The sequence below is a fragment of the Lagopus leucura genome, unplaced genomic scaffold (assembly GCF_019238085.1).
Source record: "Lagopus leucura isolate 7727_CA_CO unplaced genomic scaffold, USGS_WTPT01 Super-Scaffold_100157, whole genome shotgun sequence".
Classification (NCBI taxonomy): Eukaryota; Metazoa; Chordata; class Aves; order Galliformes; family Phasianidae; genus Lagopus; species Lagopus leucura.
The window spans coordinates 44,566,344-44,591,740 of record NW_024962334.1 but is presented as its reverse complement, the minus strand read 5'-3'; the positions used below and the strand labels follow the sequence as shown (position 1 = coordinate 44,591,740).

The window sequence follows — 25,397 nt, the reverse complement described above, 5'->3', positions numbered from 1 at the left end:
CAATTACAGTTGTATCCAGCTCAAGTAGTCAAACATCTCTTCTCCTGATGAGCTGTCAATGAGCAATTTAGATTTTTTTTCTAAATGTATGTCATAGATATGCTTATTCTGTAGCAGTCTGTGCAAAGTTAATTTTAAAAACTTACTGCTTATTTTTGGCTTAATTTAGTCTGGTTTATGAAGTGGAAAGAGACAAAAAAATATCAGAAAAAAAAAGGGTTTAATCTGCTGCTTGCTGTAAGTTGAGTTCCCACTTGTTTTCTGCTCAAGTGTGATAACTGATACCAGTGGTCTACAATACTGGAAAGGCTGGGATCATGGGGGCTGAGGTTCGGATCCCATCCTGGTTCTGCTAACTGCATGGTGGAAAGCATGACTGTAGGATATCTGAGTGCCCATGGTGTGATGAGAGAACAGAGTCAGTCCCAGTGTAGAGTTTTGGTCCTGGTTCTGATGTAGAGTCCTCCTTTCCTCAAAGACCTTGGAGTAAACAGGGCAGCTGTGCAGGTAGTGTAGTTTCTACCATTTATTCTAAGGAATCTGTGTTCCAGCACCAAACAAACTAGTAAGGAGGGGGATGTCTCATACAAAATGCTGGATTCAACTTTTTTCTTCCTGTACCTGGAAGAAATGCAATAAGATTTGCTCTAGTCTCAGAAGGCTTTTGAGATATTAGATGCTGTAGTCATTCCAGTGTAGTATGTATAAATGAAGATAGTGACAACGCAGAAATTACAACATGTTTAGATCACAGTAATAAAATACCTACAATGCCTGGCACTAAAAATGCACTCAGCATTCTGACTTTTATCCTCCCCAGTTGAATCCTGACTTGTGGCAGCTCAGTACTCTGTCCCTAATCTACAGGGCCCTAAATGAATTGAGATACAGCAATCCTGCAGCACGTTTGAAAGTATGGGGCAAGTTGTGTCTGTTCTCTATGTCTTTCTGTTATTGTATAGTGACATTAAAGATGACTCTAGTGGCTTCTTTTTACAATAGCCCTAACAGACTTTGCCACTCAAGCCAGAAAGGTTTTTTCCTTCATCCCAATGCCATCAGAATAGGAATCAATCAGTAGTCCTAACGAGGAGTCTGTTGGCATGGAATACAGATTAACTATGTATTGCTTTTACATTTCATAGGTAATTCCTAGCCTTTGAACTGAATCTGTATCCTCACACGTACCAGAAGCTATAACATTAATTACTTCACAGAGTTAATTATTACTGATCAGCAGTCCCTGTTGGGGATCTTCAGCGGGTTGAACGGATAACATAATTGGAGCAACAGTGAAATTTAGTCTTAAAAAAAGAAAGGAGCACAGAAGCACATTCAGCACCAGGAAAGATGTTGAAATAAACCCTGTGCATTTATAGCAAATCTTCACTGCAATTACAGCACAGAGTGTTGAAATCCTATTACCCCAAAGGCATACAAACTGAACGTGGAGAGTGATTTTGCATTTCTGGTGGAAAGCCCTACCTAAATATTTCTGTATGGGATGATCCCAGTGAGTTCTGTCACCGACCGGGTTGAGAAACAGGACGGGTTTACGAAACCTCTTTTGATCTAACACCAGAAAAGAAGAACCTGTCCCATGTGAGAACACTGCCCTACAACACTGTTGCTTTGTTTGAGAAGAAAAGTTGTGTTCCAGTGGCACAAGAGTTAAGTGATTCTGAAAGCATAAACTTCAAAGGAAGTAAACAAGCAAAGTGAAAATCCAGATCGCCAGTTAACCTCTCAACAAGAAATACAAGTGGAGAAAAGGCGGCCCCTCTTTGCTCAACCTCTGATCTCTGGGGGTATTTCTGTCTCACTCTGCAGCTCTGATAGAGTCTTGAGTCTGGGATATCAAAGAAGCCTTCTCCAATCAAGGCTTTGCAGGCACCATTAATTCCTTAGCTCATTTCTGTAGAATATAGATGGAGACTGACTCGGTATTACTAGCATGAGGTGTTAGTGATCAAACAGCACGACAATTAACATTCTGCCCTTTTTAACACAAAATGAAAAGCAAAGAATGTCCCGTGCTTGGGAGGGGCTGACTAGAGCTTGGTTAGAATACTGATGTCCCAAATAGTGCTATTTCTGCAAACACAAAGATGCCACTTAGCAGCTTGAAGTATTCTGAAGTATTTTGTCTCAAATGTTTGCTATCATACATGCTTGAAAAGAAATACTTCTCTTTGAAATAGGACCTCTCTCTTACCTCACTGGCTGAGGGAAACGAGAAATTATTGCAGTAGTAATCAGGTAATAAGCATGATTAAAGTAGAAATATCTGGTTGTGACAAATGTACTGTTTTGGTTTTTTTTGTTTGATGAATCTAAATCATTGATAAAAAGCAGGTAAGCATTGACTGATATGAACTGGATGGAGGAATAAGTGTGAGCCTGCATTTGCCTGACGCTTCTTACACAGGATTAGTTGTGTTAGTTAAAGTGAAGCATTTAGGTAAGTACTGTTGTTGGATGGAGGCCAGAGTCCTGCATGATGTTCCACAGAGCACAGGCTGCTGAGGATAACAGATTTAAAAAAAATACTAAGAGGCAAATCTGATTTGTATGAACATTTACTATATAGCATTTCTTCATCTTAGTGTGGTGTTTCAAAGCCTTGCTCATGGGTGGTGGCTCTACTCTGCAAACACTTACTGCACCAGCTTTCAGGCATGGTGTTTTTAAACCTAGAATTAAATAGTTTTCCCTTATCAAGCCTGAAGAGAACTGATGCCATATTTCGAGCTTGAGTAAGACACACAAAATTCTAGTAGACCTTTAGTCACTGGCCTACTGTTAAAATGGCATTTCTGTGATCATCAGCAGGTCTCAAAGACTGGAAGCAGTGAGTCCAGATGGTGAAGAGATGCAGGTGAGAGCTGCTGCGATGGGTAACTGAAAGACAGAGGCAGATTTCAGCTCAGAGCTGACTCACCCACAGCCTTGACAAAACTTTTAGCTACTGACATGCAGCTGGGCTGACAAAGAATTGGCTCTGCGGCATGGGCTGCCCTACAAAGTGGATAACTGCTGGCTAAACAAATGAGCTGTGCACTAGGGACTCGCTTTCTAAGAGCTTATCTTAACTGAGGATCTCAACCCACTGAGTATTCAGAAGCTATCTCAGAGAGGCAGGCAAGGATAATAAAGTACATTTCAGCGCAGTTTGTAAACTTGCTTCAACACAAAGCCCATGGTTGCCTTGTAATCTTCAAATAGATCATTTCTGTGACAAAAAGCTATTCTTCAGATGGTGCTCAATCTGCATAGCTTGAGGAACCTGGCCTTCCTCTGAATTATTCTCAGATCTACTGCTGATCACTCCGGGCAAAATTGTTGTGTATTGCTTCTCTTTTTTTTGTTCTGCTTAAAAGAAATCTGCCATGACAGCATCCCTTCTCTCATGCATGCTTTCCCTTTTGGCAGCCTATTAACTATATCGTTCCATCACTTCAGGTACACTACAAGTGAAAACAGATCTTGCATGTACTGCTTCTGTGGTTTGATACCATCTGGAAGGGGCTGAAGTAAGGACTGTGTTGAGCAAGAAGCATATCAAGTGCTTCAGCTAAATGTTTTATGACTACAAACAATACCATAAAGAGATGTGGAAATACCAATAAGGCTTTTCCCTGCATTCCATGAACCAGAACTGAAAAAAAAATTTAAATTAGTTCAATGTTAAGGACCTGAGATACACCTCAAATTCAACACCATGCTTACATTACTGCAGAGTTTATGCAAACATGGATACAAAAGTGTGCTGATGGTCAGGGGATGCTCACAGTGTGGGTATGGTAAGCACTGGGTGTACATGTACATAAGTTTAGATGCAGATTCAGTATTCAGCAATCTGTGTGAGGAGATTTATGTATTAACATAGTGTGGTATCTCCCAGCTATCAATATCATGAAAAAGGACCATTTAAATTGTCATTACAGGTAAGGAAACAGTTGGGCTATGAGCAAATCTAGCCTCTCTGAGGACAGTAGAATAACTGTCACTAACTTTAGTACAGTCAGAATTAAAATTAGAGAATTTAATATGTCTATATATATATGTATATATATATATATACACTAAATTGTGCGTAAGCTCACCAGAGGTGCTTCTTAATTTCTGAAGCACAGTTAAATAGCAGACTGGAAATTTAGTGTCAGTTTCAATTAAATGGAAAAAAAATGAAGTTGAATACTAAATTAAATAATGCAGTCAAGTAGTTTGAGATGAAAGTGGTTGTTTCTGCCAGAGTGGTCATATTTCAAAGTCAATCAGCTGTAGGAACCAAAAGCATCATCTTTGGAGATGGAGTTTTCTGAGAGCTTTGGACCTCTGCATGAGGCACACAACTCTGTTGGTGCTGGATGTCCAACCAGAAAGTGCTCCTGGAAGAGTGATGGCACTTCACAAGGGAAACTGCTGCTGGGTTGTGCCAAGAACACACTGACCCTGGCCATTTGAATGAAGCGTTGGAGTTTCAGCTGGGTTCTTCTGAGATGTCCAAGTAAGGCCCTGTGGGTGAGAGACAGCACGGGACATTCCTGAAAGAAGGGGAGCTGTTTTGGCTTTGACATTTCGGTGGTTGTTATATTCTTTTACAGTTTGTTTGGATGATATTTTGAGCTCTTGGGAAAAGCACGCCAAGTTCAGAACAGAAGCTTGGCTATAGATCTCTAGAACAGTAATTATTTATTTAAGGTTGTTCATCGACTCAGGCATTTCAGTGATTCACGTTTTTAAAAGAATTCTATGGGTAACTGTGATTAAAAAACAGTAAAAATAAGCAAATCCAGTGCACAACATCAAATTTGGAGCATATGTGTATGAATACTAATCTGTATACAGTCTGCAGGACATTATGTCCTATGGGGATGTCTGACCCATCCTAAACTAAGCTCTAAAATAAACATAGAAGTCAGAAAACCAGCCTGCTTTACAATGATTTTTTGCATAAATTTTGATGTGCTCTGAAAACCTGATAGCTTTTTGTACATTGTAATACATTATTATCGTCTGCAATGGAAAAGGCTGCTGCTAAAATCTTTAAATACAATGTGCTATCTGTAGTTATCTTAAGCCACTTACGTCTACGGTTCTAAGAATATCTGCTTCCTGAAGAACTTCTTAATGTACTGTTTGACTTAAGGAGGTGTTGCACTGCAGCTTTTATAAATGGGAAACTGAGGCACCAGGGGAAAAAGGGACGCAGTGATAATCATGTAAGAGATCTCTGATGGGGTGAATATGTGCACCCACCTCCCTGAGCTCTATTACTGATGCTGTGTTTTTCTCTTCTTCAAACTCTTTGTTTTCTGTTACAACCATGTAAATGAAAAGAGAAGAAATCTCGAATTCAAAGAACTAAATCAGCAACAGCCATGTTTTGGGCCTTCAGGAAGAAAAGCAGGAGTGAGGAAACAACTCTTTTCTTCAAAACGTGACCTCTATATTGGTGAAATCTTGGGTAATGGAGGAATCTATTTGGCGCCCAGCTTGTATGATGTGCTTCTGTACTGCAGTGGTGCTCAGTGCATCTTGCCATCCCTTTCTGAAGACATCACTAGCTGCTTCTGCCTGTGTCAGGAGCTGGGTGCAGAGGTGGTGCACACCATGAATATTTCCATGTAAACATGGTCCAAATGCCCACAGCTGGAGAGGCCAAACATACACCAGCAGGCAGATAGCAATCTCACAGCTGCTGCTCTCCTTGCCACTTGGCGATCAGCTATTTCCTGTTGTCACCACGACCTTTCTTCTGTCCTGATTCTCATGCTCTTTCCATTATTTACTCTTTATTTAATCTCTCAGGTTTTTCCCCAATTCCTTTTCCATCCCCTGCCTGTCCATCAGCTTTCATCTTCACTTGTGCTAGTCGTTTGTAAGTGTTTTAATAGACAATAAAAAGTGTACAAAGACCTCGACTGAGCAAAGTGGCCAACATGTATATTGCTTTAAGTGCTCTGGTACTGCTGACTCCAGCCAGACCACCAATGTACTTAAAATTGACCGCACTTTTAAGTGCTTTCCTGGATCGAGGCCATCATTGCATTGACTTCAACCAAAACAGAATAGCACCTGAGATTCAGCAACATAAATACATAGCAACCTCAACCAAACTCAGCGCTGTAACCTTCAGATTACCTTTCTTCAGTGCCTTGTGTCATCACTAGCTATGTTATGGCTACACTTAAACCCATTCTGCAAGTACATACTGGATGTAGTGCTTAGGAACCATCCTGTTTGAGTCAATGCTTATGGTTTTAGAATTTGCCTGGCCTGTTTGCTAGATCAGGCTCTCGGACAATGAAGTCCTCGGGGCAAGAGTCATGTTTATTTCTCTGCTGAAATCATCTGTGCTCACATTCCACGAAACAGCAATTAGTAACTTTCTGTTCAGAGGTACAAGGAAGAAGGATTTCTGCGTGCCACAGACAGACGCGTTGTGCAGCTATGGGCAAAAATTGTGCTAGAGAATAAGCTCAAACACCAGAGGTGCTGACCTCGGCACTGGCAATTGTGCACAACCTTACACATGCAAGAAGGCCAACCAAGTGTCTCCACTCTGTACCTCTGCTGCCTCCTCACCCTGCTGGCCTTGTGCCTTTCATCTTTTCTATGGTCTGTTCAGGAGTTAGGCTCTGTGATCCTCATGGATCCTTTCCACAGCAGGAGACGCAGTAATTCTGTCATCCTACACTCCATTACTTCACCTTTCTACACTTCAGCTTACTCGCCCCGTGCTGTAGGACTTCTGTTCTTTGTTAATCATAAAACACGATTATTCATACCTCGGGCACTGCACAAATTATTACTGTCTTCCTAAAAATGTCATCCACACGGCCCTGCCCTCAGTGCCCGCTAAGAATGCTGTTGGGAACGAGCTCAAGGAATAAATATTTTGCATTCATTTCGGGAGCACAATGGAAACATTTTTCCAAGCTGCTGCCAAGATGGTATCTGGTCCTCCTCTGAGTCAGCAGCCCATGCAGCTGACTTTCAAATGGCCAAACTTGGTTGATTGTTATCTTAAAAGAAAAAGAACCACAGACACGAGCTGTGTTTCTGCAGAGCCGTGTTGCTCTCCTTATGTACAGGCTGACAGCGACACTACCGTACAAATGGAAGGCAGGGTTACTCAAGATGTCCCCCTTTTATCTCCCAACTTCAGCATTTTGTTTCATCCAAACAGAGGAAGGGGTAAGGCTGTGCGGAGAAGAGAAAAGGATATCGCTGCTTTGTGTAATCTGTGACCTTTGGGTATCAGCCGGGGATTTACATTCTGTAAAGCTCTGCTGGCTGTTAAAGATTGTGTATCTAACAATACAATATGGACGAAACCGAGCTGAGAGAGATGGAGATAGATGAGGAATTCATAGAGTTCCCTCTTAAGGATCCCGGCCTGTGTAGCATTTCTTCCTTCCTGTAGCTGTATTTTCCACCCACCTGAATACATGAGAAGGAATGGTGCAACAGAGAAGTTTTCTGAGTGCATGCAGAGCTCTCTTCTAAAAGACTTTGGTTTATATTTTCTGCTGCTTTGTGCACAAGCACACGTGGTACATCATTGTTTTCCTGAGAAATACTTGGTAAGAAACTGGCAGCAATGCTCTATTACACTGAACCTGTGCCTTAAATCAGAAATTAGGTTTCAGGCTGTGATCACAAACAGAGCTCGCTGTTAATAGAAGAGTAGTACTACCATGCATAGTGCAGGACATGGGGAGATAAAGGTAACTTTGCTTTCAACTTTTAACCAGAAACTCCCCATTCAGGATTCTGGGGTCATGAGTTTGGTACCAAGGTGTACCATAGAAGAAACACACAGTGCTCTGGTTTTAATTGTCTTAGCTACTTAGTCATACAAGCACTGCCAGAGCAGCTGGGAATTGATGGGACTCAGCATTTTGGCTGCTCATCCTTTCATCCTGGTCTTTCTCCTTGGGCTCTAGGACTGGCAGGAACAGGAATCGGAGGAGTTTATGCTGTTAAGATAAATTCAGCACAAGGTGCACCCATAGGTATCTGCATAAATCGCTCTGCTGAAAAAGCCACAAGCAGACAGACATGCATTTCCTCAGGGCAAAGAAATTACGCAATATAAATTCTCTACATCCTATGATTGATTGCCAAGAATCCGAATGCTGCGACCAGAATACAATTACAATTACATCCGGAAACTGGCATTACAGCAGGTTGTAACTGTATTTTTTTCCTCCTAAAATAAGTAAGTAATTCTAGAAAAGGCAAATTAACCAATATAAAATTATTAGCAAGGTGCCTGTTGCGTATTTTAAATAGGGATAAAAATGCCAAATGTGGTAAAAGAATAAGACTAATAGGGAGGAGGTAAAGGGACAGAACAGAATATTAGTAGAATGGGTCTCTTCATTTCCAAGCAAGTTTACTGGCTCATTTAGGTTTTACTTCCCACTGAATCTTACTATGGACTTTCAGTGATGTGAAGTCTGCTCAGTGGAGCCATCCTGACACTCTGTCAAAGCAGATAAAACAAATCAGGTGGGCTCAGGACATTTTTTCTATTAATATGGTGTGCAATTGTTAAGTGATTGAATGATACATAATCACAAAGCTGTTGATTTACTAGGTTTGCAACTAATCACGTACCAACAGTTGGACAAGTATGTTCCATTTTTACATTAAATGCACTTTTACACGGACAGCAGCAGCTGCATTAGGGAGAATGTTGCAACCCAGCTGGCTTGTTGGAGCCCAGAGGATCTATTAGAGAACATCTCCCAGAAGGAGTGCTGGTATTAAAGCACTTAGAACTAGTCTGGACACAGCAACACTGCCAGAGCTTTCTCACTGGTAAATGACAGCCTTGCTGGCTCTGGGTTCCGTGATCAGTTTACTGTGGTATAAATCAAAGCTGAATCAGAGTAATGCCTTGGCACTCATTTACTTCCTTAAACCACACGAATGCTGAAATAAAGAGTTCTTGCACATTTGCAGACTGGATTCCATTTCTCCCAGCCTGTGGTTTTTGTTGTTTTCCTTTTTTTTTTTTTTTTTTTTTTTTTAAGACAACATCAGAATCAAAGAGCATTTTCAGTTCTCTTCATCAGATTTAAATCTCTTTTATCAGCCAGGCTGATCACGGCGCTCTGATAGGTGCCATGGCTTTTTGGAGAGAGCCAGATGGGAGGACCTGCTGCACATATCCTGGTTCCCAGGCTGCCTGCCAGCAGGGTGTGATGTAAGAGTCTTTCACGCCAAACAAGTTAACAGCCCTGTTTTTGAGTTTACTACATTCTGGCTGAGAAACAGCACGAATAGCCTCACAGGGAAATGCTGCTGCTGAACAAGCAGGTAGCTGCAGAAACCATTTTCTCTTTACCTCTGTGTTTCTGCCACTGGAAGGGAGAGGCCTGGCTGCAGACTCTACTTCTGTTCCTGGAGCTGAGTAACACTGACTGTGTAAAATGGATGCCAACTGTATCTTCCAGTTTCTCCTGTGTCCTACACGTGTGGCTTGAGGAGGATGTGCTGACACAAGCTCAGTGTATGTGTCAGACTGTCTTCTGCATGAGATGCCCTCTTTGTAAGAAATCTCTGGGAAAGTATTAGGCTCAGAAGTTTGTTAGAGAGAGAGCAGTGGTTCCCAGATGGAAGATGCTGTTTGTATGTTCTGCTTTTGTCCCTTCTGAGCAGAGGGAACCCTGCTCCTGTTTTCACCACAGAAGAGCTCATTTTGGAGCAGGCATCTTACTCTGGCCATGACTCCTCATGCAGAGAAAGAAGAAACTCATGAAGGCCAGGAAATGATGTACCACAAAAATGCAGGTGTTTGCAGAAGGCAGAATACTGCTATTTTCATGGTGCCTTACATGTCAGTGGAAGAAGAAAGGACAAAGTGAGAAGGATGCAAGCACACTGAGCTCAACACACTGCATTCCTCTTCAAAACAGGGCAAAGCGGAAACAGAGAGAACATGTTGGTTACTGAATTTGCAACCTCTCTGCATTCCTTTCATGGTTAGTAATGTTGCTTTAGAGGGGAGTTATCATTCACCACTTAACAGCCTGAAGGTTACACAGTCCAAACAACACAAGGCCGAAGTACAAAGTCATGAACTGTGCAGCAAAAAATCGAGTCGCTCCTTCCCTATTTCATGTGGGGCACGCTAATCTTCTGGAGTAGCTTTGATCTCTTATCAGCTGATTTCTCATTCTGAGCTCCTAACTGAACCACCAGGAACACCTCCGCAGCCATTGGACGCCCACGAGAGCTGCTGCCATGGCCTGACCCAGCCTCACACATCTGCTTTGGGCACCCAACAGAAACACCGTGGTCAGAAATGCAGCACCCGGAGTCCCTCAGTTGTGAGCGAGGCAGAGTGCTGACCAACCCTCTGAAGAACCCATTTATCCTCTCTGAGATACAGAGGCAACCAACGTAAGCAGCTCAGATAGGTTTCTAAAGTTAGGCAGGATAAATCCAGGCCTGAGTGATTACTGCAGGCACCCATTAGCATGGTGTTATCTGCTGAGGTACACACACTGCATTGAGATGCTCCTTGTGGAAGCAGTGTCTCCCTCTGCCAGGGCCTGTCTCCTGCTTTTTATTCCCCTTATCTGAATAAAAGGGTTAAAAATCACAGCAAGATACACACTGAGTGCTACCAAAACACAAAAGTGATGGTTACATCTGCTGGGAAACAAATATCTTTATTCTTCTCTGTTTTTTAGCAGATTCTACCATTCTGTGCCACAGCCTCAAGCGTATAAAAAGCAAGTACACAATCAGCTTCAAATGCAGGTGGATGTAAAAATGGGCTGAGTTCCAAGCCCTGGTGCTACACATTCCTATACTCATCCATTGGCTCATTTGTTGGGTTTTTTTCAGCAGTACTTCCAGCTCTGGCTCCAAGAGTTCCTCTTTGCTGTTGCAGTGTATTCCACAGTCATGAATCATTGATAATAGTTTTAGGATCACACACATTATCATCACTAATTAAACAATGTAATGAGATTTGAGTTGACAGAGCCCTTGTAGGTAAGAGTCAACCTCTCCTTTCAATTGTCAACGTGAGAGCTGCTCTGTCATTAAAGTGAACATCTCACAGTGTCCACTGTGAAACCACTCATCCTATAATTTATAATGCTTTTAAGATTTTTGGAATCGTTATGCCAAGAAAGAGCTATCTAAGTAAGCAAGAAATGGACCTCGATCTGTTTATGACATCTTCACTGGGAAAACAAATATTTAACCCATGACTCAGAATAACTGAAATGTCTAAAATGCAGTATTCAGGGTGTTGTCACATTTGTAAGGGAAATAACTTAGTGAAACGAAAACCTAATGATTCACTGCCACCCTGTGCACTCACTCTTATAAATGAGATAGATATAAAACAAAGAGTACAAAAGCAAAGTATACAGAACAAAGAAAGTCAGGTGTTGTACATCCTATGTGTCTTATATATGTTTTTCTGCATCTGTTGAATAGGAGATAATTGAGTACAATATATTGAGTTTCCATCCAGGCTATCTTGTGCAGGCACAGAACCACTACAGCTGATAAATACTTGCCAAGAATTCTGTTTCTTTATTGTCCCAAGCAGCAAATCATTAAAAACAAATAAAAAATTAGATCTGTGTTTCAGTCGCTGTTCTAGCAGATACAACAGACCCCTGGGTAGCAGCTGAACAGAAACCACGTTCACACGCCAAGGATATGACCAACAGACTGAAGCCTACCACAAACATTCCTGTGTCCTGCAAGCCCCTGAATTTCATAACTTGTGCATCCAAGCCTGCTCCTTACATGGAAAGGCAGCAAATGGTCTGGAGGAAGGTTACTGCTGGAGTTCCTAACTAGGAGTGTAAGATTGGTATTATTCAGTATTTTTAATTCTTTACTTTCGCCTAGTGGCAGAATAGGAAGGTGTTTATTTTGAAAGTCTGGCTTCCTTAGTCTAGAACAACAAAGCTGGCTTTGGATACAACAAGCCATAATGAGCAATGAGTGAAAATGTCTATTATTTATAAGACCAAATGGTCACAGCACCCACACACACACGGTATAATGGCTGCAGCCATTCCTGTGGAGGTGCAGGACTCAAAGGAGGAAATGTGGGACTGCTGGTTTAGCGTATCCAGAAGGCAGAAGAGCACAGAAGAGAACAGTGATTACTGTGAGGCTGAGGCTATCCAGAGGAGGGGAGGGAAGACAGAATCACAGAATCACAGAATGGCCAGGGCTGGAAAGGACCTCAAGGATCATGAATCTCCAAGTTCACCCAGGCCCACCTTTCCAGCCTCTCGAGGTCCTTCTGAATGGCATCCCTTCCTTCCACCATGTCAACCGCACCGCTCAGCTTGGTGTCATCAGCAAATTGCTGAGGGTGCACTCGATTCAGTCATCAATGTCACTGATAAAGATGTTAAAGAGCACCGGTCCCAAGACAGACCCCTGGGGGACGCGTCTCTCCGGCCTCCACCTGGACACAGAGCCATTGATGACCACCCTCTGAATGCGGCCTTTCAACCAGTTTCTTATCCATCGAGTGGTCCACCCATCAAATCCACATCCCTCCAATTTGGAGATAAGGATGTGGCGGGGGACCATGTCAAAGGCCTTGCTCAAGTCCAGGACAAAGACATGCAGTGCAGATGTTGCAGAGGAGAATATCAGAGGTTAGAATTCACGTTTTCCTGGAACTGCTGAGTTCCTGCATTCCCAGGAGCTAAAGAAACCACTCCTACAAAGACGCTGCTACTACCTGGGGTCTGCTTAAATACCCAGGTAGTTCCACCCTTCTGTACTGTGAGCTGGGGCAGACAGAGTCACAGCAACCAGTGCCATTAGACTGCAGTTGTCCCAGTGATCTCAGACTTCTGAGGCAGCAGGAACTCAAAACCCTGCAGCTCACGCTGTGAATTTCTTTTTGATCTGCTCTCCTTGGCTGCTAGCCTTCTCATCTGCTCCTTTCAAGGGATATAAAAGACAATCCTAAATAAAATTGTATCCTTCTCTAAAGCGGCATCTCAGCTATGCGTGCAGAACTGTGCAGCCACTGCAAAGCTCAGTTGAGCTCAATGCAAGAACTGATTGCTATTTGGTTAACTCACAAGAAGAGCTCCCACCTCTGGATTCCTAATGCCTTGCCAGCTGAACGCTGAGAGCTGACACAAGCCTGGGGTCTAAGGCACATGAAATTGTTCTCATTCCATTCCACAGGATGGACGCACCAGTCCTAGCTCGTAGTATGAGAAACAATTTTACACACACCACTGTACATTTCCCGGTGGAGAAGTGGACACAAGCTCTACTTACTGGTTTTGAGGTAGCACAGAGAGATGGTGTCATTATAGGAGGCTTGGCTGCACTTTGGGATGGAGGCAAAGAAAATCTCTGCCCTATGTCCGGAGGAGAAGAACAGTGAATCCGTGTTTCTAGTCTCTCAGGCTCATGCTTATAGGATTCAAGAGGAAACGTGGACTGCTTGGTCACTTGTGTTGGGGTAGATGGAGAAGAGGAGAGGCCAGAGGCTGTAAAAAAGAATAATTACTAACGATCAGAAGAGAAGCAGGCAGAAATCTCATCTTTACAGTAAACCTATATATATTTTTATCACCTTTCCCAGGCTAAAAGCATATATCTCACCCTTATTTATAATAGGGGATTAAAACTCTGTGAATTGTTTGGCTGCTTGAACTGTCTGAGCCATTGTCCAGGGAGGTGTATTTGCAAGATGAGACAGCTCTACGTCTCTGTTCTATTGGCCTCCCATCTGCTTCCTTACTTCTAAAGCAATCCTCAGCACTGGTGTCACTTTCTTGTTGCTATTTTAATGCTTCTGTGAATCTCAGGATTACCTCTATCTCATGGTAAATGGCTCAAGATCTTGAACGCATACTTTTGCTTCATTTTGATGATTCTGTCTCAGCCAGCAGCTAGAACAAAATTAGGAGGAGAGGCAAAAAGAAACAAGGGGTATATCCTGTGAGCTTCAGCCCACGTTCTGTAGGGCTCCTAGCAATGCTTTCCTACAATCTAGATTTGTTTTCAGCAACCTTGGAGAGGAAAGATTATTTTCCTCTTGTGCTGAGAATCAGTATCAGCAGCAGATCATTTGTCTGGTGAGCATCCTGCTTGTGTTTGACACACATGTCTACCCCAGCTGTATTTTAGGTTGTGTTCTTAGGGCAGTTCTGAGCTGTGATCAAACAGATCATTTAAGCCGTATTTATTATCCATTTAAGAACAAGCATCCACATCCAATTAGAAAATTCATTACAACATCTGTGTTTCCTATGACATCTATGTGTTTGTCAGCAAACAAAGGAAGATTCTTTTATACCAGCATAAATCAGAGCTGATTTAAAGGCGTAAAAACTGAAGCCGGACAGAGCTTCAGATTTTGAAGTGGGCTATGGGCACCTCTGTGGCCTCTGAGTTGGGTTCACTTTTTGTGCTCCCAGAGGTCTGTGTGGATAACCAGTGAATCCACAGGGGACTCAAGTGCATCAAAAAGGAGCAGACAGGTAGCTTCTAATAAGCAGGAAACTCCAAGCCATCCAAACAAAACTTCAAAACATGATAAGGCATCTCCAAGGCAAATTCAGTTTGCCTTCTCAGTGTGAGCTTTCATGGTTCTACCAGAGATTTCTGCACACCTCTGTTCCAAGGCTTTGCACTGGTGCAAACACAGCCTCCACTGGTCCTCACTCACAACCCAGGCCAAAGGGTATAAGTACAACTCCCTTGGTACTCCAGCACTTCTGCAATCAAATGCCTGCAGAACCACGAGCACTGGTTGAATGAACCCTTGGGAAGGTTTATATCCTGTCTTGCATTGACCTCAAAGGGTATTCATTACCTCTCGGTGTCCCCATTCTGCCTCACAAACAGCATTTATAGAGAATACTTTGTATTTTAGGAATGTAAATGATAAAGCTGGGCAGTAACTGCTGATCACAGAGCTGTCTTTTGGAATTGCAGTTGCCCACCGAGGATATGTGTTTCATTAGAGCTCTGCCAACCAAGCAGCAGTTATCACAAATGCAATGGAGATGGGTGTTTCCACAGGGAGGGGCAAGGAGAGTGGCCCCAGTGTTTGGGATGCCCTCAGCACTGCTGATTTTAGTGAGATTGGAGCATGTGCCATTTGCTGAAGGACTAAAAGGATTGTTTTTGCTTGCAGATAGAGATGAATAGTTTGGGGAAGATGCTCTGATCTTCTGTGTTTTTATGGGTGTACAAATGTTTCCTGAGCTCTCAGACTGGGGTTTGTGGTGGATGGTAACTGTAATTGATGCAAATATAAAACCACTAAGAGGGAGAAAAACACCATTAGATCTTAAATTCTTACTGCTGGAAAGTATTCACTGTGTGCTAATGTATCAGCAAGTCTACAAACAATTTCCAGGATTAACAATCTTTGCCAAAAGTGTTATTACCAGGCATAAGGGAAGCTGACAAGGCTGCCATACAAGTGGAGAGGACAGCCAGAGGACACAGGAAGATGTGGATGAAAGGAGACCACGGAAGTAACATCACTCACATTCCATGAACACTACTGTAAATGTGTGATGGCACAGGCAGTAAAGTTCCTTGCAGACAGCATGCCTTCCATTTTATAAGAACAGCCCGTGCTGGGGAGCCTCCTCTTGGGAAACTTGGCATGAGTTTTTATAGATGATGAGTGTCTGTCCGGAAACTTCACTGGGAGCACTTTGATCCCTAGAACAGTCTCTGCCTCCTGGGCTCTTAACACAGAAGAACTCAAGGCAAGGCACACCCTGACACACTTCATCTTCACTTTTTCTGTGACTATTTCCACACGGAGGTGGAGAGAAAATCATCATTGTTTTGGAAGGTATTGGATTAAATTATGTGTTAGCCTTTTCAATGTTTGCTATTTAAAAGCTCACCTCGTAGCGTTATTGTGGTACCTATTTTATTCACGTTTCTGTACTGCCGAGGTTGAAGGAAACAACTGTAATTTTATGATAATTAAAACAAAAGCTCAATGTCTGAATCATAGAATCAAAGAATCATGGAATCACAGAATGGCCTGGGTTGAAAAGGACCACAATGCTCATCTCGTTTCAGACCCCTGCTATGTGCAGGGTCACCAACCACCAGCCCAGGCTGCCCAGAGCCACATCCAGCCTGATCCAAAACCCTATAAAGAATTTTATAAAAGTCTGTGACATTAAAGATGGAAAATCTCCAACACACCCCCAGGAGAAAATCACTTCAGGAGTAACAGAACTCTGTGTTAACAGATTACTATTGAACTGCCATCTAAACAGATGGAATAGATGTAAATATACGGGTATGTGTGCATGCAGTCACTGTGCTGGTCTACTAGAGAAGAAAGGGATCGAGGAGACAAGACACAGCTTATATCCCATGTTAGACAATATAGCATTAAAAAGCAGCCACCGTTTCTAGACTTCTCTGTAACAAGGCTGAAAAATTCAGTACAGATGAGGATTTCTGAGAAAAAAGAGTCTTTGAAGCTGCCTGCAAACTCAGCTGCTGCTGATAATGAGATGAACTGTTATGGCACATAATTATCTCTAATGCTAATGTTGCTTTCATCAGACAATGAAATGCGTAATCAAGTGTGGTATTTTCATGTCGGCAAACTAAATAGCTCTTCTTTTTTTTTCCCATTAGATTAATAAAAGAGTTCTAGACAGGAAAATAAAGAAGAAGGGAAAATTCTGGATTAGTTATTGTATCACTGGCCAACAGAAGGCTTTGTCCTGTATTTTCTGTTGATTGCCCTAGTACAGTTTTATCAAAGAATCACAGAGTATTCCCAGCTGGAAGGAACCCATAAGGATCACTGAGTATCTTTACTCATATTCAGCATCTATTTGTGAGACCGTAACAACTCTAAATAGCACCAGTTTTATGTTTGATCAAAATGGGGCAATTTCCAGTTGTCCTTTCCCTACCACAGGGTTGCCTGCAGCAATGGTCCAACATTCAGTTCTATGCCTGCATTTGCACAGCTCCAGCTTGGATCTCACCCACGTCACATGTTGCATAGAAGAGCCTCCCGAAAACACCACTGTAACAGCAGAGCCCACAGCTTTGGCCCAAGATAGCATTTGTTAGTCACACACATACAAAAATAACACTGCTACCACTTGTTTCGTTAGATATGTGCAACTATTTCCTTTAAATAAAGCCCTTATTTTGCATGGTGTTAAAATCTCCACCCACCTACTGGGTGCATTCTGATGCAAACCAGCCTTCTAGCAAGGTATAACAGCAAAGGATAAATGCTGAATGGCCGTTTGTGGACTCCTAAGAGAAGGGTGGCCATCCTCCTGTATCCCTGAGTGAGGCCCACAATTAGCACTGTCACCTGCACACCATGCCTGACCTGGCAGGATGCAGTTGATGGCTCCAGACAGGACGCTCACAGCCCAGGAGCTCTGCCAAAGCCTCCCTTTCATTTATCAGCTGTGCTATGCTTCGATCTGCCCGGAGCTCTGATCCATCCCTCTCCAGAAAGTAACACTGCCCATGGGCCTGCAGAGCTATCTGCCCACACACTGCACTGAAAAAAGTGGGCTGGAAGTCCTGCAGAGCTGCTCTCCCCTGTCCAGTGGCCAAAGAAAACAGCTAGAAACCAGCTGTCAAACATCCCATTTGCATTGATGTGTTTAAGGTGAAATTGTTAAAGCTGCTGAAAGTTACGGGCAGTGTCAAACAAAACACTTTGGCAGTGTAATCATCCTGATGGATGAAAAACTGAACATGAGCCAGCAGTGTGCTCTTGCAGCTCGGAAAGCAAATGGTATCCTGGGCTTCATCAGAAGAGGGGTCAGCAGGGACACAGAGGTGATTGTCCCCCTCTACTCTGCTCTTGTGAGGCCCCATCTGGAGTACTGTGTCCAAGTGTGGAGCCCCCAGTACAAGAAAGACAGGGAGCTGTTGGAGAGGATCCAGAGGAGAGCCACGAAGATGATCAGGGGACTGGAGCACCTCCCCTATGAGGACAGGCTGAGGGAGCTGGGCTTGTTCAGCATGGAGAAAAGAAGGCTGTGGGGTGACCTCATGGCAGCCTTTCAGTACCTAAAGGGAGCCTACAGACAGGAGGGGAATCAACTCTTTGAAAGGGTTGATATGTGTAGGACGAGGGGAAATGGTTTTAAGTTGAGGGAGGGGAGATTTAGGTTGGATGTCAGGGAGAAATTCTTTACAGAGAGAGTGGTGAGGTGCTGGAACAGCTGCCCAGAGAGGCTGTGGATGCCCCGTCCCTGGAGGTGTTCAAGGGCAGATTGGATGGGGCCCGGGGCAGCCTGGTCTGGTATTAAATGTGGAGGTTGGTGGCCCTGCATGTGGCAGGGGGTTGGAGATTCATCATCCTTGAGGTCCCTTCCAACCCTGGCCATTCTGTGATTCTGTGATTTAAATCCTAGGGATCACACTTCAGTTTTCTCGTGTCCTGTACCTGAGCAAGCAGATAAAGCAGATAACATTGCTGCTACAATAGCTTTCCAGGTTTATATGTAGGGTGTATTCATGTATCACTTAGACTGAAACTTCTCAAGAAAAAAAAAAAAAGAAAGGAAAAAGAAAAGGAAAAGGAAAAAGCCAGGGGAGTTTCCATTTGCAGCAGCTCCAAGTGACACTTTCTGTCTGGTTCTTTCCCAGGACAGCACTGGCCTTCCATTTGCATTCCCCAGCTGGCAGCAGCACAGAGAAGCAGGCAGACTTTGGCTGCTGAATTTTAAGTAGCCAGAAGCCGCAGTGGATCTGCGCTGAGCCTGCTGCTCGTTAGGCTGATTCACTCTTCAGACACAATAGCACGTTAATTCTGACACATAAGCAAATCGATGCAAATTATGTGAAATGAAGTTTACTGCCACTTAGTGACAGTAAAACTAGGAAGCTCGAAGCAGGTAAGTGGCTACTGGCTGTTCTCATTCATGTGGTGCTGGTGATATTGACTCCAAATGTTGTACAGCATGTTAGTTAATAGCAAAATAAAAGTGCTCTTAATAGTTAATGTATCCTGAAACATAACTGATAGCGCCCAGGAAGCTTTTCAGTTTCTTTTCTTGATCCAAACCAGATGACTTATGGGTGGCTGCCAACCCATGCAAATAAGCCACGTGCAACAGCTGACCCTTATCAACACCGTGATAACGCTGGAGGAAAGCCTGCACTGCCCTCCCAGCCGGTGTCAGAGCATCACATGGCAGGGATTCACATGGGCACTTGTCCTGTGTGCTGGTCACGGCTGGCTGCTGGGGAAATGATGCCCACTGCAGGGCTGCTTTATTTACTTAATGCACCACCTGGCATTTACACTCTCACAGAGTACCCTGTGTTCAGCATCACGGGCTTTAATGAAATAACTTCGGGTTTTATTTTAGGACGTCGGGTCCGGCTGCTACAGCAAACATCCAGCAGCTCTTTCCACATTAAACTTGGGTATCTCATCCCAGCCTTTCCTTGCTGTTTTGTTTCCAGTTAAGCTATTGTAGAAAGCTGTAACCTACAATTCTTTGGTGCTATTTCAGCAGCCAGCACTGTCTCCTCCATCACGTGGAAGGAGAGGCTATTGCCATCCCAGCTCTGCCCCAGCACAGCTACAGCCATCCCAGTTCTGCCCCAGCACTGCCACAATCATCCCAGCGTTGCCCCAGCCCTCTCCACGTAGCTGCTTTGCATGGCAGAGGTCCCAAACTGCAGGGTTACCATCACTGTGCTTGTTTTGTTGCTGGTGGCACGCATTGTGTGCAGCACAACAGGTAGCACAGGCCTTGGCCTGGAGGATTTACGTTTGGGCAGGTGAAGGGAAATTAAGGGAGGAGAGAAGGGAAGGGGAATGCTGAATGTACAGCATGTGAACACAGGTCGGGAAGTAACAGCTTGCTTGTTCTGATGCTTCATTTCATACTACAGGTTTCATACGCAGTCACTCCACTACATGTCAGCTTTCTAAGAGCACTTGCTTGGGGAAGCACAGAATGGTGCGTGTTGTTGCTTCTGGGAAATGGAAAGAACAGATCCTGGCCTGCAGAGCCCTGCTGAAATCCCACTGGGTGCACAGAACAGCAGCTCTGTGTAACCAAGAGACAGAGGAGCAGTGCACATGAGGACACAGGGATATCTGCACACACCACTGCACACTGCAGCCCCAGCGCCGTGCTGGGGGAATACACTGCAGTGGTGCTCAGCATGAAGGCAGATGCTCAGAATGTGCCATGTGGGGAGGTCTGAAGCAGCAGAGCACACTCTTTAGGACTCAGGTCCTCGGATTTGTGCTCCACTGAATGGCTCCATTTGGGTTACCTTCAGTTGTCTGCTCTCACAGTGTGTGTGGCTCCAGAGCTGTACTGAAGGCATCGGAGTTACTACTGGGTTGCAGCCTCACAGCACACTTTGCTGGTGTTTGTTCTCTGCAGTGCTTACAGGGGAGCAGGGATGAGAGTGCTGCAGATCCTCAGGACAGCCATCGCTAAGAATAAAGCCAAAAAGTGCCATTTCTTTGCTTCTGAAGTTCATGTTTTTCAAAACCTCTGTTCTTCTCTTATTAAAAGAACAACAAAAGTCTCCCTCACTCCAGCTCCATTCAGAACTCAACAGGAACCTGAGGACGGCTGCAGCCTGTGACGTTCGCCTCTCCCCACTGCGCCTGACTCAGGCTTCTGTCTCATCACAGCTCTCATCTTGCTAACCTGGGAATTAATCTCTTTCTGCACATATGGTGCATAGGAGACAGCATGGTGCTCTCAAGCACACCTACCCGAGCCTTCTGGAGAAATGACAAATGACTTTGTGGCACTTGTCTGCTTGAAAATAGATTGCTACTGGCCTGCTTCTCTGCCTTATGCCACTTGGCAGCACAGTTGCCACTGCCTTCAGTTGTACTGCAGCTGAGTTTCGATGCAGAACACAGCACAGCCTGGAGAGTTCCAGCAGCACACGCTCACAGTTTCCAGAGGACTGGCCAGGTGATTTTCCTCTCCAGGAAATCCTTCCCCTCCTGTGTCACCCAACCCCAGCTTCACTTCAGTTCACTACTACAGCGTGGTTCCAGCACATGACAGCAGTCACATTCCTGTCTTGTTTTACTGCTCAGAGCTGTCACCATGCTGCAAAGCATCCGAAAACACCAGCAGCCAAAAGCATTCAACGTGTCCAGAGAGTGAGTACATAAGCAGCAAAATCTACAGAGCAGGGGACACCATAGAAGATCTCCCCCACACAGTGGGGCAATGCGATCTATTTGATATCAACCATTGCTCTTTCCCTCTGCCTTTCCTCCCATCACAAGTGTCCTCATCCCCTTGCAGGTGTCTCCTTCCCTTCTCCCACTGCATTTCCCTCTTTCTAACAAATCTCTAGACTCGTCAGTCTCATTCCTGCCCCACCAGCATCAGCTCTGCATGGGCAACCCCTGTTGCCACTTCAGCTGGCTTCTGTTCGTGTTGGGGTTAATGCTCTACCCCAGGGCAGGGATTTCACAGATTCTCCTTTCCCAGGAGGCCCAAACCTGGTTCTTCACAGACAGAGAAGTGAGAAACCCAGAGGACCAGCACATTTTACACTGCAGAACATAGGCAAATCTGGCAGCCATGCAAATCTCACAAAGCAAACACCGTGTTTGGTGCTTTGATTTGTATCAGGTCAAAACTCGGTGAGTAAACCTGCAGAGGCCCTTCCCTGAAGTTTGCTGCCGCTGTGACTTCAGGACTGAAGGCTCAGGAATCAAGGATGCATATGAAGGCTACAATATGAATGTCAATATTGTCAATAGATTTCAAGGGGAGAAAGCAGAACAGCTCCAACTGGCTGCTGTGCCAGACAAGAGAATTGTAGACAGGTCTTCAATACCTGATTTCATTATATCTTTCTACTGGGGATAAAAGCTACATCCTTTACTAAAAGAAGAGAACAGCTTATGGGCAGTGATGGTCTGCTCCGTGGTTTTCTTTAATTTAACGGTCAAGGAAAGTGGGTGTATAGAAGACACCTACAACCTTTTATTTAAGGCCTTAAACCCACCTGCACACAGGCAGACATGAAGAGGAGGGAACCATAGGCCTTCTTGCTATTCTGGGCTGCATTCCAAAGAGCATGGCCAGTAGGGTACCTCCCGGATAGGAGGGTGATCCTCCCCTCTGCTCTGGCCTGGTGAGGCCACATCTGGAGCACTGTGTCCAGTTCTGGGCTTCCCAGTTCAAGAAAGACAGAGAACTGCTGGAGAGAGTCCAGCATGGGGATACAAAGATAATGGGGGCTGTGAGCATCTCCCTTACAAGGAAAGGCTGGGAGACCTCGGGCTGTTCAGCCTGGAGAAGAGAAGGCTGAGGGGATCTTATCAATGCTTATAAATATCTAAAGGGTGAGAGTCACATGGATGGGGCCGGGCTCTTTTCAATGATGCCCAGTGACAGACAAGGGGCAGCAGCCACAAACTCAAAATAGGAAGTTATGTATGAACATGAGGAAAAGCCTCCGTTGTGAGGGTGACAGAGCCCTGGAAGTTGTGGAGTCTCTTCCTTCTCTGCAAATACTCAGAACCCTCCTGGATGCTCTCCTGTGTGACCCACTGCAGGGAACAGCTTTAGGAGATTGACTCAATGATTCACAGAGGTCTCCTCCAACCCCTACAGTTCTGTGATTCTGTGATCTTGAGGGCAGAACCAGACCTCCTAGAGGAAACAGAAAGTTTTCCTTCAGGGAAGAAAGAAGTTGTGTGCATCCCTGCTGCCCCCCCCAGCCGGCACTATAGGGCTCAAGGGATGCACAGACAGCCCTGGGTGCTGGGTATGCAAGCACTGACTCAGATGTCACAGAGCAAAGCCATCACTGCAAAGGCCACAGTGAGCAACTGTCAGACGATAAAAGATTCAGACACTGCTGACCGAGGCTGGTTTTAAGCTAGAAGGGAAAGGCTTTGTATCTGATTACCAGCCCACTGCAGCAGTCACTTCCCTCCTCGGCTGCACTATTTTGACCTCGTTTCTGAAAATACACCATGAGCTGTTCTCTCCTCTTAACAAGCCACTGTTGTGCTGGAAACCGGGTTGTTTTTGGTTGTTACAGCCAGACAATGCTGCAGGCTGTTCCTCGAAGCACAGGCAGCTCAGGACAAGACCAGTTCTATCCTGATCTCTGCATATACCCCATGCAGCCAGGACTCTCTCTCAGAAAGTCACTCATATTGAATATGCATCTGAAAGTGAACTGTGACAAGTTTTCAGGCATGTCTGCAAGAAGCAAGCTGCTCTGTATTACTCCAGTTTCCCAAGCATTGGTGACATGGTGTTTGATGCTGAGATCCAGCTGCTGGTACCCAGTGCAAAACCAGTCATGGTTTGGTTGGAAGGGAACTCAAAGATCATCCAGTTCAAACCCCCTGCTACAGGCAAGGCTGCCAACTACTACCTGAGGCACCAGCTCAAGGCCCAGGGCCCCATCCAGCCTGGCCTTGAGCACCTCCAAGGATGGGGCACCCAAAGTCTCTGGGCAGCAGTGCCAATTCCTCACCACCCTCTCAGTGCAAAATTCCCCCTGATATCCAATCTCTCCTCTTTTAGTTTAAAACTGTTCTCCCTTGTCCTAACATTTTCTACACAAGTAAAAAGTTGATTTTCCTCCCATTTATAAGCTCTTCTCAAGTACTGGAAAGCCACAGCGAGGTCTCCCAGATTCCAGCTTTACCAAAACCAGTTCAGAAGGAGAACTGCTGCCGAGTGCTTCCAGCCCAGAATCAGGGGACATGAGACTAGGAGACACTGTCCTTGCCAAGAGAACCACAGCCTTTGCTTTCCTGCACCTCTGCTTTTACTGACAGCTGATTATGATCCTGACACCTCCGGAAAAATCAAAGATGACACTGCAGAGATGGTGCGAACATCTGATCCTTTACTCCTACCAGACCAGGACTTTACATGTTAGCTGACACGCTTCAGGAAGTTCTGCACCATTCTCCTTTCAACACCCCAAGGGAGGACAGAGAGCACAGAACGGTACTTGTGACCCTCCAGGTGTTCCTTGAGATCTGCAGGCTCTCATCACAACAGGGAGCCACAGCAGTTTACTTGCATCACTCATACCATCACACTGTGGTGGAAGATAGCTGGTATTTAAGCATTCTTCTTGATGCAAAAGAACATAAAGCCCCATCCTGGAGTTCTGCTGGACCTGAACATGACGCATGTAGGAACAGCTGAGCTGAGCTGGATGTGGGGCACAAGCTGAGCTCTAGCCCAGGCAGCTGATGCCCGGAGCACCACGTGGCTGGCACTGGCCCTGCTGGTGCCTGAGGTATTCACACCGTGTGTGGAGCCAAGTGTACGATGTCTGACAGCATTTGCCTTTCACTGGCCATCATGATGATGCAAAAGGACTCAGCCTGACGGCGCGGTGTGGGCTGTGCCAGGTTTGCTCACCCCATGGAACCCTGGAGCTTGGGTGTGAGCAATTTCCTAGCACAGCCTTCAAATATTACAGAGCTAACAGAAGCAAACGTAGCTGTTAGAGGAGCTTTGCTGTCCATGTAACTGTGACAGCAGCAAGAAGAGAGAGGGGAGTGGTTGTGCCAGCACCGACCAGGGGGCAGAGCAGGAGGAATGAGAGGTTGGGAGCTTCATCAAAAAGAGAATTATTTGTCTTGCACTGAGTGCATTGCTTCATCAGGATAAACAAAACTGTAGTGAAATTATAGGGCTCTGACAAAGCTATTGAGTGCGACGGAAAATAACCAGAGCTGAGCAGAGGGCTGGGGCACAGCTGAGTGCAGCAGAAACTAAAAGGGTCGGAACCAGAATGGGGTCAGCCACTAAACAGCCAAGATAAACGTGCAGGCTGTGGAGGCCCTCACTGTTGTGCAGTTAGGAAATAGGTCCCTGACAGACAGCGTTGAGTCCCTTTGTCACTGCGCTGAGCTCTGACCTTGCTTCCCCATGCCCTGTGTCCTCCCCTGCTGCTAGGCTCCCGGCCACCAAGCTCCATCCTGCAGAGTGAGCAACACAAGGACAGAAATCAGTCTGTGCAGGAGCGACAGTGTACTACAAACTGTATTTTAGAACAATTGATCCAGCATGTAAAAAATCCCAAAGGTGACACCCCAATTCCTCTGCTCAAACCAACAAAAATCATGCTGTTTTCGTTCACATCGGTATATTCTTTTCTATGTCTTGCTGGAGTTTCGATGACATTTTGCTCTGGCTCTGTTTTCAATCCCGCTGAAGATAAATACATGCCAGCAGCAACAGTTGCTGCAGATCCAGTGTCAGAGTGTGACAGGCATGCGGATGGCTGCTGGAGGTGGGGGACGCATGCTGGGGACCTGTGATTCCCGGTCACATGCCAGAATGTGATCCAGTAAAACCTTTCCCTCGATCTCCTTCCTATCCTCTGAGCTGTCAACTTTCCCC

The 25,397-nt window shown here is 44.9% G+C and overlaps 1 protein-coding gene across 4 annotated transcripts in view; it reads right to left on the bottom strand.

The window, feature by feature from the left end:
- Nucleotides 1-25,397, bottom strand: part of PRKAG2 (protein kinase AMP-activated non-catalytic subunit gamma 2) — a 187,225-nt gene that overhangs the window by 47,835 nt on the left and 113,993 nt on the right. For all 4 annotated transcript variants that reach the window (XM_042888104.1, XM_042888106.1, XM_042888105.1 and 1 more), the window contains one exon: nucleotides 13,306-13,520. In XM_042888104.1, coding sequence (XP_042744038.1) covers nucleotides 13,306-13,520 — 215 coding nt within the window. The remainder of the gene's footprint in view (nucleotides 1-13,305; nucleotides 13,521-25,397) is intronic.